The 14,459-nt window shown below is 45.1% G+C and overlaps 1 protein-coding gene across 2 annotated transcripts in view; it reads left to right on the plus strand.

Moving 5' to 3' along the window:
- Nucleotides 1-2,188, plus strand: part of OTOP1 (otopetrin 1) — a 48,132-nt gene extending 45,944 nt beyond the window's left edge. For both annotated transcript variants that reach the window (XM_070791801.1, XM_070791800.1), the window contains exon 6: nucleotides 605-2,188. In XM_070791801.1, the coding sequence (XP_070647902.1) occupies nucleotides 605-775 (171 nt within the window). In that variant the 3' untranslated portion in view covers nucleotides 776-2,188. The remainder of the gene's footprint in view (nucleotides 1-604) is intronic.
- The last annotated feature ends 12,271 nt before the right edge of the window (nucleotides 2,189-14,459 follow it).

The following is a 14,459-nucleotide window of genomic DNA, read 5'->3' on the forward strand; positions in this document are numbered from 1 at the left end:
GAAGAAGGTAGGACTTAGCAGAAGAAGGAGTCCCTGATAGAGGAAGAGGCAGGAGCAAAGCCCTGAAGACTGGGGAAAAAAAGGCATATTTGGGGGCTGTGCACAGTCTGGTGGGGCAGAATGAAATGAGTGATAAAGGACATGAAGACGTGGACAGGTGTCTAGTTATTGAGGAGATTTGGACTTTCTCCTGAAGGCATACGGAGCCTTGGTGAGTGACCCGCAGAGGAGTGACAAGGTCAGATGTGTGCTTTATAAAGATCATCCCTGCAGACACATTGTGGGGGTCGCAGGGAGATGGATTGAAGGTGCCCCCTGGAGTGGGGGGTCTTGGGAGGCTTTGCAGCAGTCCAGGTGGGGAGACCAAGGACCAGGGACTAGACCAAGGTGAGGGCTATGAGGATGGAGAGAAGCAGGTGAGTTTGAAGAGTGTTCATGCAGAATTGGGGCTCAATGCACTGGCAGGCTGCATGGAGATGGGAGACAATGGGTGGGGGCTGTTTGGCTCTGTCGTGTGTGATTTGGTTTCCCTGAGTCCAGGTCAGCACCAGGGTTCGTGTGGGACCCCTGGCAGCCTCTGGGACCGTCTCCTCTTCTTTTGCAGCTCTGGATCCCTCCCGCCTTTGGCTGCCGCCCTGAGTATGACAATGGATTGGAGGAAATTGTCTTTGGCTTTGAACCCTGGATAATTGTGGTCAACCTGGCCATGCCCTTTTCTATTTTCTACCGAATGCACGCAGCTGCCTCCCTTTTCGAGGTCTATTGTAAGATATAATCTGTGTCCACATCAGAGACGGAGGGGAGCGCTAACAAGAGAATTCGGTGGAGCCACCTGGGAATGGCAAGGTCGGGCAAATATTGCCTTACAGATGAGAGAAGGGCCCCTTTTGTCTGTGATAATTGCTTTTCCCGTGAGCTGGAATTGCCCGTCACCCTGGATGAGTGTAAACGAGTTAGATCAAAATCGATGAGGTGGCTGAAATCTGCCCTTGGTTAGTTAATTCTAATCAAACCCAAATTTGATCTCCTTCAAAATGAGATCCTTTGTTTCCAAAGAATGTGGTTGCAGGTTGAAAAAATATATATCCAGTTTGTTTTTCATTAAAATTGCTTTCTGTTATCGTGTTACAATATACAGTCTTTTTCTGACCATCTGGATAGTCTAATCACCCTTAAATTTTACCCTTCTCAGAACTGTGAATGCAGCTACAATTCCACTTATTTTATATTGTACTTTTGAAGATTTTTAATTTTTAAATATTTTATGTCTAATTTTTTGAACAAAGTTATTTTATCATCTGGATGGAAAACTGTGTATAAATCAATATAAAGACATATTTCTCACCTGAAAGTTTGGCACATTTTCATTGTAATTGTTCTGAAGTTTTTAAAAAAATACATCTTTACTGTCTTCCTCTCACTATAAAGATATATAGGCCTATTTTAGAAAATGTGGATATTTCAGAAGAATAGAGAGAGAAAAATCACCTAGGATGTTTAATTAATAATAATTTTTAAAATTGACAATCATTTTAAATGTTTAATAGACATTTTCCCCAGTTTTATTGAGATGTGATTGACATACAGTACTGTATTAAGGTATACATTAATTATTTGACTTACATACACTATAAAATGCTTATCACAATAAGTTTAGTGAACACCTGCCATCTCATGTAGATAGAAAATTAAAGACAAAGATCTTGACAGTCGTTTTTCTAACAACTTGATTGATGTGTTTCTTTTAGTTGTTTGAAAGCAAAGGATTCTTTTTATTGCTGTTTTGTTATACTTGCTAGTGATATGCAACATATTCAATTTTGTATGCGTTTCCCCTCACTTAACAATATGGCTTTAACCTTCTCCCCTCATTGTTATAAACTCTTTGTAAATATCATTTTCATGTTTTAGTCTATCAAGCACTGTAATTAATTTCATTTTCCTTACTATTGGTTTTAGAGTGTTTATAACTTTTTGTTTTTATAAGTGACTCTGCAAAAATCAACCATGTATATAAAACAGTTTTTATATTTAGGATTGCTTCTTTAAGATATATTCTTAAAATGGAGATGCTTATCTAAAGGTTATAAATAGTTTAAAGCCTCTGAAGGAATAGTGACATTTGGGATGGATTTGTATATGCTTTTTCTTAAGTCTTTTAAAATCATAATAAAATCAGTCTACTTACTGTAAATACTAATGTGAACATCTTTTCATCTGAGTGTTTTTTTCTTTTTTGACAGCACAGAGTGTGGGACATTAAGAAACACTCAAATTTTTACATGACTGAAATACTTTATATTAATTTTAGAAAAAACGAAGTAATGGGCAGAGATACTAAAAAACAAAGTAAAACATTATCTGTTATAATTTCCATCTACAGTGGTGATTCTCAACTGTGGATGATCTTGCCTTCCAAGGCAATTTGGGCAACGTCTAGAGACATTTTTGTTAACCACTAGGGGGCGTTATGTCTTCCTCTTTAGTATACTGGTGTGTACCCTGGCATGTCCCAGGTGGCTCAGTGGTAAAGAACCCACCTGCCAATGCAAGAGATGTAAGCAACTTGGGTTCAATCCCTGGGTTGGGCAGATCCCCTGGAGGAGAGCTCCAGTATTCTTCAACCCACTCCAGTATTCTTGTCTAGGAAATCGCATGGACAGAGGAGCCTGGTGGGATACAGTCCATGGCGTCGCAAAGGAGCCAGACACGATTTAGCAACTGAGCAACAACAAAGTCAGATAAACAGCATAAGTGACTAGGGGACGTCTTGAGTGGTAAATTTCTAGTGCTACAGAAATTATAAAACCGACTCAAGCAGAGAAATGTCTAGATATTCTATTTCAATCTCAAGAGACTGGTGCGGGAGACAAACTTGTGAACAAAGAGCCACAGCATAAACGGTACTTCTCGTTCTGCACTTGCTTTTGCATTCAGCAACAGGGGGCGTTACTGGCAACTCATGGGTAGAGGCCGGGAAAGAGGTTCGCACCCGACTGCCTCCATCACAAAGAATTGTCTGGCTCCAATTGTTAATAGTCCCTGGGTTGAGAATTTGCGATCTAGAGGTAATTGCTGTTAATTTTTGGTACCTGGGTACCCATTATTGCACATAGACTCACATATGCACTCACACAAGTGCAAACAGTACTGTTTTTATACGTGTTGTATTTGCATGTGACTTGCTTTTTAAATCTTAAGACACCAGGGTATTTCAGGGTTCCCATGGCACATATTCTCACACGGTTGAGTGCATTAGAGTCATTTAGGGCGTCTATTAGGAATCCTGCCTCCTCAGTGAAAGGTCAGCTTCCACTGGGCTGGGGTTCGGTCCTGGATGCTTAAATAAACATCTCAGGTGATGCCGATCATTTTCCAGAAGCATCTTAGGAGCCCATGGACCTCACATAGACACTCCTGAAGGGCATTCCTAGACACTGTGTTCTCTTCTGTAACATAACTTTAGACAGCTTCAAAGTACATTCCTTGGAGGGCTGTGCCATAGCTGATTTAGTCAAACCCTGATGTTGGACACTTAGAGACATTTATGTGGTTTGCTTGCTTGTTTCTTTGCTTTTATAAATGACACCTTGGCAAGCATCTTCTCCTGAGTCTCTGGGCATATTGGTAAATGATCCTATGTGAGATGACCCTATGTGAATGCTGGTTTCTCCAAGGGATCCCATTTCGGTTGACATTGATTTCTCCCTGTTCTATCAGTATCCACCAGTACAGCCCTAGGGCCCCAGCCTGTGGGTTTTAAGCCCTGCCAAGAGATACAGGGAATCACAGTAGTGCTGGGAACAACTGGTCCAGGCTTGGTGGTTTTGAGGTAGACACAGAATACTATTAGTTCAGCTCAGTTCAGTTCAGTTGCTCAGTCGTGTCCGACTGTTTGCGACCCCATGGATTGTAGCACACCAGGCCTCACTGTCCATCACCAACTTCCGGAGTTTACTCAAACTCATGTCCATTGAGTCGGTGATGCCATCCAGCCATCTCATCCTCTGTCATCCCCTTCTCCTCCCGCCTTCAATCTTTCCCAGCATCAGGGTCTTTTCCAATGAGTCAATTCTTCGCATCAGGTGGCTAAAGTATTGGAGTTTCAGCTTCAGCATCAGTCCTTCAAATGAATATTCAGGACTGATTTCCTTTAGGATGGAGTGGTTGGATCTCCTTGCTGTCCAAGGGACTCTCAAGAGTCTTTTCCAACACCACAGTTCAAAAGTATCAGTTCTTCAGCACTCAGCTTTCTTTATGGTCCATCTCTCACATCCATACATGACTACTGGAAAAACCATAGCTTTGACAACACAGACCTTGTTGGCAAAGTAACGTCTCTGATTTTAATACGCTGTCTAGGTTGGTCATAACTTTCCTTCCAAGGAGCAAGCATCTTTTAATTTTATGGCTGCAGTCACCATCGGCAAAGATTTTGGAGCCAAGAAAATAAAGTCTGTCACTGTTTCCATTGTTTCCCCATCTATTTGCCATAAAGTGATGGGATTCGATACCATGATTTTAGTTTTCTGAAAAGCCAGCTTTTTCACCCTCCTCTTTCACCTTCATCAAGATGCTCTTTAGTTCCTCTTCACTTTCTGCCATAAGACTGCTGTCATCTGCATATCTGAGGTTATTGATATTTCTCTCGGCAGTCTTGATTCCAGCTTGTGTTTCTTCCAGTCCAACGTTTCTCATGATGTACTCTGCATAGAAGTTAAATAAGCAGGGTGACAATATACAGCCTTGACATACTCCTCTCCCGATTTGGAACCAGTCTGTTGCTCCGTGTCCAGTTCTAACCGCTGCTTCCTGATCTGCATACAGATTTCTCAAGAGGCAGGTCAAGTGGTCTGGTATTCCCGTCTCTTTCAAAATTTTCCACAGTTTGTTGTAATCCACACAGTCGAAGTCTTTAGCATAGTTAATAAAGCAGAAGTAGATGTTTTTCTGGAACGCTCTTGCTTTTTCGACGATCCAACGGATGTTGGCAATTTGATCTCTGGTTCCCCTGCCTTTTGTAAATCCAGCTCAAACATCTGGAAGTTCACAGTTCATGTACTGCTGGGGTCCAGCCCCGGCTGATCCAGGGTATTCGAAGGAGAGACGGCGTCGGCAGGGATCAGGAAACAACTGCTTAATTAAACTTTAATTAAGGATATAAAGAGTGGTGAAATAAGGATAGCTCAGCGAAGAAATTCAGTGAAGAAAAGAGGCTGAATAAAATTCCAAAGCAGGGAATTAACGTCATCTATGAAGGCCGCAGGCGTCCTGCCGTTCTCCCAAAGGAGAGGAGACGCTAAGGCCTCCCCGGTCAGATCTTAGAAGCCCAGGCAAAATTAGTAGGCTTGATGAGCTTCCCCGCCTCAGAGGAAAAATTCAGCCAGAAGGAGAAAGAAAGAATGACATGGGGAGACCAAGTTTCGGTGAACAAGGCCCGCACTTTATTTTCCAAAGTAGTTTTTATGCCGTAAGTTGTGCATAGAGGATAATGGGGGAAGGGGTAGAGTCATGTAAGGAGAGCAGTTCCTGATCCTAATCGAAGCCAGGCTTTCAAACTTATCATATGCAAAAGTTTAGGTGATTTACATCATCTTCTGGCCAGGAGGCCTGTTAACATTTTAAGAAACTTATTTTTCTCTAAAGGTGATTATTCTAAAGTCAGGCGCCAGCCTCCAAAAAGCATTGGATAAAGTTGCATTCCTATAGGGCAAAGGTGAGGTGGGCTCAATCAAGAAAAGAATTAAGGGTCCAAGGTTACAAACATTGAGGCTACTACTTACATTTCTATACACCCATTATATCAATCAATACACTGCCAAGGACACAGTAGGTAAGGGATATGGAGACTTAGCAGCAAACATTGGCCCAACAAGTGAAAAACCTTTCACCAATACAATTTCTAATCAATCTTTTAACTACTCAAAGGAATCTGTGTTTAGACAGTTTAGAACATCTCCTGCCTCTCACAGTTGGGAGGCTCCGAACAATCACACGTGGCTGGAAAAACCTATTTAGGCAGGCTAGAGGATTTCCAAAGAAGTTTGTAGGTTGAAACACTGTCACACCCAGGAATTATTAACTGGAGCTGTAAGCTAACTCTTTTTTCAGAGAGAGGTAGTGGGGGACAGCCCCCCGTAAAGTCTAAAGTCAGAGGTGTAGGTGAAAGCACAAAGCAGAAAGTAGGCAGACTCTGGTTTTGGGGGTAGATGCTCGAGAATTTCCAGGGAGACTCCTGAGGCTCGATCCCGCCTTTGCATATGCCAAGCCTCCTTCCTCATGACCTTTGCCACAGGCGGAGCTCGCTCCCAGCAATGTACTGTTGAACACTGACTTGGAGAATTTTGAGCATTACTTTACTAGTGTGTGAGATGAGTGCAATTGTGTGGTAGTTTGAGCATTCTTTGGCATTGCCTTTCTTTGGGATTGGAATGAAAACTGACCTTTTTCAGTCCTGAGGCCACTGCTGAGTTTTCCAAATTTGCTGACACATTGAGTGCAGCACTTTCACAGCGTCATCTTTCAGGATTTGAAATAGCTCAACTGGAATTCCATCCCCTCCACTAGCTTTGTACCTAGTGATGCTTCCTAAGGCCCACTTGACTTCACATTCCAGAATGTCTGGCTCTAGGTGAGTGATCACACCATTGTGATTATCTGGGTAATGATGATTTTTTTGTAAAATTCTTCTGTGTATGCTTGCCACCTCTTCTTAATGTCTTTTGCTTCTGTTAGGTCCATATAATCTGTCCTTTATTGAGCCCATCTTTGAATGAAATATTCCCTTGGTATCTCTAATTTTCTTGAAGAGATCTCTAGTCTTTCCCATTCTATTGTTTTCCTCTATTTCTTTGCACTGATCACTGAGGAAGGCTTTCTTATCTCTTTGCTGTTCTTTGGAACTCTGCATTCAGATGAGTATATCTTTCCTTTTGTCCTTTGCCTTTTGCTTCTCTTCTATTCACAGCTATTTGTAAGGCATCCTCAGACAGCCATTTTGCCTTTTTGCATTTCTTATTCTTGGATCTTGATCTTGGTCTTGATCCCTGCCTCCTGTACAATATCATGAACCTCAGTCCATAGTTCTTCAGGCACTCTGTCTATCAGATCTAATCCCTTGAATCTATGTCACTTCCACTGTATAATCGTAAGGGATTTGGTTTAGGTCATACCTGAATGGTCTAGTGGCTTTCCCTACTTTCTTCAATTTAAGTCTGAATTTGGCAATAAGGAGTTCATGATCTGAGCCACAGTCAGCCCCCAGTCTTGTTTTTGCTCACTGTATAGAGCTTCTCCATCTTTGGCTGAAAAGAATATAATCAAACTGATTTTGGTGTTGACCATCTGATGATGTCCATGTGTAGGGTCTTCTCTTATGTTGTTGGAAGAGGGTGTTTGCTATGACCAGTGTGTTCTCTTGACAAAACTCTATTAGCCTTTGCCCTGCTTCATTCTGTACTCCAAGGCCAAATTTGCCTGTTACTCCAGGTGTTTCCTGACTTCCTACTTTTGCATTCCAGTTCCCTATAGTGAAAAGGATATCTTTTTTGGGTGTTAGTTCTAGAAGGTCTTGTAGGTCTTCGTAGAACCGTTCAACTTCAGCTTCTTCAGCATTACTGGTTGGGGCATAGTCTTGGATTACTGTGATACTGAGTGGTTTGCCTTTGAAATGAACAGAGTTTATTCTGTCATTTTTGAGATTGCATCCAAGTACTGCATTTTGGACTCTTCTGTTGACTATGATGGCTACTCCATTTCTTCTAAGGGATTCTTGCCCACAGTAGCAGATATAACGGTCATCTGAATTAAATTCACCCATTCCAGTCCAGATTAGTTCGCTGATTCCTAAAATATTGATGTTCACTCTTGCCATCTCCTGTTTGACCACTTCCAATTTGCTTTGATTCATGGACCTAACATTCCAGGTTCCTATGCAATATTGCTCTTTACAGCATCGGACCTTGCTTCCATCACCAGTCACATCCACAACTGGGTGTTTTTTTTTTTTTTTTGCTTTGGCTCCATCTCTTCATTTTTTTCTGGAGTTATTTCTCCACTGATCTCCAGTAGCATATTGGGCACCTATTGACCTGGAGAGTTCATCTTTCAGTGTTCTATCTTTTTGCCTTTTCATACTGTTCATGGGGTTCTCAAGGCAAGAATACTGAAGTGGTTTGCCATTCTCTTCTCTAGAGGACCACATTTTGTCAGATCTCTCCACCATGACCCGTCTGTCTTGGGTGGCCCTACATGGCATGGCCCATAGTTTCCTTGAGTTAGACAAGACTGTGGCCCATTGATTAGATGGGTTAGTCTTCTATGATTGTGGTTTTCAGTCTGTATGTCCTCTGATGGAGAAGGATAAGAGGCTTATGGAAGCTTCCTGATGGGAGAGACTGACTGAGGGGGAAACTGGGTCTTGTTCTGATGGGCAGGGCCATGCTCAGTAAATCTTTAATCCAATTTTCTGTTGATGGGTGGAGCTGTGTACCTGTCCTGTTATTTACCTGGGGCCAAACTATGGTGGAGGTGATGAAGATAAAGGTGACCTCCTTCAAAGCACCTCTTCTGAGCACCATTAGAGCTCAGAAAAGTCAGCACAGTCTTCTGGGTCTCAGGGCATTTGGGAGTGTTCTTAAAAAATGGGTCATCTCTTTCCCCTAAACAGGAAGAGCCCACAGCATCAGGGGTGGCTATTCTAGCCAGGCAGCTTCAACCCATGAGTAGTCAAGCATCCTGACTCAACCAGCTTAGGCACCAAGGAAAATTCATTATCTTGATATTAATGCAATTTCCAGAATAGGAAGCAGAGTGTGCAGTTAACAAATGTCCAAATCTCAGGGCTAGAATGAGAACAATACAAATTAAAATAATAACGAGATAGCATTTCCCATTCATCAGATTGGCAAAGGTTGTCAGCAAGAGGTGAAAGAAAGGGAACTCACGGACATGGGTGGTAGGAGAGCAAATTGGTAACACCAGACTGAAGAACAATTGGTAATGTTGATTAGGGCTGAAGGTGCACATTCCTTGAGATCTAGCAATACCACTCCTCTGTGGGTATGTACCCCAGAGGTACCCTCACTCACATGTATTCGTCACACATAGGAGATGTGTTCAGAAATGTCCACAGCAATAGCCCTTGTCATTGGGAAAAACTGAAAACAGCCTAAGTGGCCATCGGTTAGGAGTATGAATAAATAAATTATGGATTAATCCAGCAATGGAATATTATACAGGAGTGAAAAATGAATGAGCCAGAATGTGTATCAACCTTGTCAAGGTCACCACTGTGTGCTCTCCTTGGCAGCAGGTAGATCCCAGACGTGGGGTAGCTCAATGCCATCAGCTTGTAAACATCACCCAGCTCGCTCCCCAGGGATGATTCCATGTCCATCAGAAACCTGAGATGGGTTTGTTTTCCCACGTGGTTCTTTACTGTGAGGACTGATGTCTTGGGCAGTCAAGTTACCAGAAAAACCTCTTACTCACCTGTTCTCACTTGTTGCAACCAGACTGGGGAGGAGCCTGTGCATTTGGCAGCTTGAGCTCATCCATCAAGTGACGATTTGAACGTGTGATTTTTGGGTATCACAGCTGTTGGTAAGGCCAAGTGGGAGAGCAAAAACTTTGGAGTTGGACTCCCAGGATCACAACTAGCCCTGTGGCACGTGGGTGTGCCTTACAAAAGACATCGCTTCCACCAGCATCTGTCTATACGTCTGTATCTGGAGGTCACATTAGCCTCTTATATCTCCCCAGGGTGAATATCATCATGAAGTCCAGCTGGAATAATTACTACTCGAACGTCCCTAACTGTATAACCCTTCAAGTTTACCAAACACCTCCAGGGTCTGCCTACGAAGTCTCAGAAGCTCCCTAACCTCGCTGGATAAGAATTCCTACTCTATTAGAAAGGAGGGAAACTTTGATCACAGCTGCATCATGAGGAAGTTGTAGCATCAGGACCAATAAACCTTTTTAAAAAACCCTGTTGCATTTCCCTCTCTATTAGACATATCATCTCACGAAGAAATGCAATTCAGTGAATATAACCATGAAACAATTGCTTGGGGATGTGTGTACAGACTGCTACATTCACGGAAGAATGTCTCCCTTTTCGCCCAGTTGTAAATTGCTACAGTTCAGTTCAGTCGCTCAGTCATGTCTGACTCTGCGACCGCATGGACTGCAGCACGCCAGGCCTCCCTGTCCATCACCAACTCCTGGGGTTTAATCAAACTTATGTCCATTGAGTTGGTGATGCCATCCAACCATCTCATCCTCCGTTGTCCCCTTCTCCTCCTGCCTTTTATCTTTCCCAGCATCAGGGTCTTTTCCAATGAGTCAGTTCTTCGAATCAGGTGGCCAAAGTATTGGAGTTTCAGCTTCAGCATCAGTCCTTCCAATGAACATTCAGGACTGATTTCCTTTAGGATGGACTGGTTGATCTCCTTGCAGTCCAAGGAACTCTCAAGAGTCTTCTCCAACACCACAGTTCAAAAGCATCCATTCTTGGGCGCTCAGCTTTCTTTATAGTCCACCTCTCACATCACATGACTACTGGAAAAACCATAGCTTTGACGAGACTGACCTTTGTTGGCAAAGTAATGTCTCTGCTTTTTAATATGTTGTCTAGTTTGGTCACAAGTTCAAACGGTGAAGCGGTGAAGGGGACGCTGCTGGAAACAGCTGGTTCTTCAGTGGGATTGTGGACGTTGCCATAGAAGAGCACGGCCAGCAGGGGGCGCTGGTGCCTTTTGTTCTGAGTTCACTTGCACTTTGAAGCCAAAGTGAGGGGGTGGGACCAGCCTCTAGGGTAACAGGTGCCCTGATTGGACTCTGTCCACGGCTCTGGGTTCCCGCGATGTGTCAGAGGTGGCTGTCAGCGTCCCAGGGGAGGACCGGGAAGATTTTGAGTTTGAGGGAAGCTGAGAGAGTTATTTAGTTTTAAGAAGGATGCTTCCCCCATGTGCCCCCACCACCTCTCACTCCTCGGGGCGGGGGTGGGGCATCCTTGATCCATCGAGAGGTCTGGAGGATCAGGGTGTTTTGCTGCGGATTCCCACAAGAGGAGAGTCCCCAGCATGAGGCTGGGGTGGGACCTGTCAGGGCAGCTGGTGGGGAGGGTGCTCTTGTGGTCTAGTGAGCAGACCCCAAGCGAACGCTGGGGAAGGGCAGGAGAAGCGTGAATGTAGTGTGTTGATGCTCAAAGGGGTGGTACTTCTGGTGTGCTGTTTCCTCTGCCCTAATAACATATGAAGCACCACGGGGAATAGGCACTTTAGTTGTCTAAAAAAAAAGTAGATCAAATTAAGTCACCCGCTAAAACCCTTCGGTGGCTTCCGGTTGCTTTTAAAAGAAAGTACTGCAGGAGACCTGGGTTCGATCCCTGGATCGGGAAGATCCCCTGGAGAAGGGAATGGCAGCCCACTCCAGTATTCTTGCCTAGAGAATCCCATGGACAGAGGAACCTGGCGGGCTACAGTCCACAGGGCTGCAGAGAGTCGGACATGATTGGGTAACTTTCACTTTTCACAAACTCCTAACGGTGGTCTGTTGGGGTCTTCAGGATCTGGCCTCTGCGGCTCCAGCCTCTTGTGCTGGTGCCTCCCTCTCCCCCAGGCACCCCTACCTGCACTTTATTTCTCTCTGCTTCCCTCCCCTCCCTTCCCCTCCCCTCCCTCCTTCCTTCTTTCGCTGTCTCTTCCCTTTCCACTGACATCAGTCTAAGTAGACTCGCTGTGACGCTTCACCTTGGCGCCCTTTGCCACTAGTTGCTAGCGGTCTCTCTTGGGAGGGCGGGGCTCTGCCTCTTTCTGCCCCAGGGCCTCACCACACGGGTTGCATGACCAGGTGTGCTGCCCTCTGGACTCCAGACTATTGCAGAACGTGAGCAGGCGCTCAGTTCAGTTCAGTTCAGTCGCTCAGTCGTGTCCAGTTCTTTGCAACCCTATGGACTGCAGCTCGCCAGGCTTCCCTGTTCCTCATCAACTCCCGGAACTCACTCAAACTCATGTCCATCCAGTCGGTAATGCCATCCAACCATTTCATCCTCTGTCGTCCCCTTCTCCTCCTGCCTTCAATCTTTCCCAGCATCAGGGTCTTTTCCAGTGAGTCAGTTCTTACAGCAGGCGCTGGGAACTGTACAATTGGTGTGAGCTGTACAATTGGTAGAGCTGCTCTGCGCGCTTCTAGTCTACACCTCCGGGCCGTCGTTCACGTTTAAGGCACAAGAGGGCGCTTTAAGCCTGGTTGTTAATACAGAGTGCAGGAGACTGTCCATTAGGATGTGCCGCACTCTGCCTCGTCTGGATCAGGAGCCAAGCAGGGGACCCAGCTCGAAGGAGGTCTCCAGGTGGGGTCTGCTCTCCCCCTCCGTAGGGAAAAACCAGCAGCCAATCGCTTCTTCACCCTAGGACAGGAATTGATCCCACTGTCTCCCTGACAGCCACCAGGGCTGCCTACCTGTCTTGGCGATGTTTCTAGAACACTCACTTTTGGGTGGTTGGTCAAAATATAGTGAACCCCCTGCCCCTTTGCTGGGCATCAGTATGGAAGTGGGCATGTGAATAGCTCTAGACCATGTGTGGGTAACCTACACCTGTGAGCTAGAATGGTTTTCACATTTTTTAAAGATTTTTTAAAAAACAGTTTAAAAAATGAATTTGATGCAGAGACCATACATGATCCATAAAACCTGCCATATTTACTATCTGGATCTTTACAGAAAATGTTTGCTGACCCCTGGTCTTAACCATGAGAGGTAAGAGGCCTCTGCTGGATAGCCCTGGAAGGATTTATTTCCCTAATAAGAAAGAGATGAGGAGAAAGTCTGCCCCTCTTCCTGCCTAAATGTGACTGTAGGAGGAAGTCATCAAGCCTGGAGCTATGGCAGCCAGTTTGTGACCATGAAGCAACAAGCCCAAGAAAGAGAGGCCAAGGTACAGAAGAAGGAGATGGAAGGAGGTTGGGTCCTTGCTGTACTCCTGTCTGATCCTGGAGCTGTCTTCCTCTGGACTCCTTGTTTTGATAGGAAATTTGAACTTTTTTTGACAATGGAAAATATTTATTGAAATATAGCTGATTCACAATGTTGTGTTAGTTTCAGATGTACAGCAAAGTGAATCAGTTATACAGATACCTAGACTCACTCTTTTTAAGATTTTTTTCCCCCATATAGACAATTACAGAGTATTGGGTAGAGTTCCCTCTCAGTGGCTATCTGGACTGCTTATGGGAGATAAACATTATTGTTATGTAAGCAAAGAGTGGGCAAACATTTTCTGTAGAGGGTCAAGTAGAACATATTTTAGTTCTCTGTTGCAACTACTCACCTTTGCCCCTGAGGCATGCGGATGTGCCAATAAAACTTTATTGATCCAATAGGGAGCGTGCTGGATCTGGCCTTGGGAGCTTTCTGTGCATCGGGTACTTTGTTACTTGCATCCTGACTAGCACTCCCTGAAGTTGGCCTCAGCTCTAGCATGGAAGGATAAGCCTGAGAGTGGGTGGGATCTGCAGCACTGGTTGGTGGTGGGGAATTAGCACATAGAACCCACCCACTGACACATCCTTTCCTCTGTGTCCATAGCATGCTGCCCACCGCTTCCTCCAATATCTTCTTACAGGCCTAACAACTGTCTCGTGAGCACCTGACTTGACAAAAATGGTTTCACCTTTTCCAGGAATGCGATCTAGGGAATGGCAGGCGTTTCTTCTTCCCCTCAATGCTCCAGTCTGGCTGCAGTCAGCCCTTTACCCACCCAACCTGGACAGGGATGATGTGGCCTGCTCACTGGGCAGAACTGAGCCTCCCAGCTGTGTCCGTCGGGTCACAAAACCAGAGAGTGGCCAGAGGGGGAACAGGGCAGGTCACCTTCCTGCACAGAGCACTTCCCCCAAAGTGCAATTTCTCCCACAGTTTAAAGGTGGGCCTGGCAACCCCTTTCAGTGTTCTTGCCTGGAGAATCCCAGGGATAGAGGAGCCCCATGGGCTACAGTCCATGGGGTCACACAGAGTCAGACACGACTGAAGCAACTTAGCATGCACAGGCATGATGACACTGTGGTGTTTAAGACCATGGCCGTCACCGTGGCTGTGGGTGAACTGCAGAAGCAGGTGAGGGCTCTGTCCCTGATGCTAGAATCTGGGTGTTCCTTGGGTACTACGCTGGACCCTGAAGAAAGGTCAAGATCTCAGTGAGTGTCTAGAGGTGGAGCCTTCTGGGAAGGGGCACCGAGTCTACCAGCCCAGGTGCATGCAGAGCTGGAGCTGCCCTGTAACAGGTCCCTGAGGATTGGCGCTTCCCTGGCAGAAGTGTGGTTTGGGGAGACGGACAGGCTTTGAGTCCAGGTTCAGGTCTCCTCCACTGCAAGTTGCCTTCCTCTCCCTGCGCCTTGGTTTTCTCCTCTGTAAGATAGTGGGGACCTTAAGGAGTCACTGAAAGCATGAACTG

This window comes from Bos indicus, chromosome 6 (assembly GCF_029378745.1).
Source record: "Bos indicus isolate NIAB-ARS_2022 breed Sahiwal x Tharparkar chromosome 6, NIAB-ARS_B.indTharparkar_mat_pri_1.0, whole genome shotgun sequence".
NCBI classification, from domain to species: Eukaryota; Metazoa; Chordata; class Mammalia; order Artiodactyla; family Bovidae; genus Bos; species Bos indicus.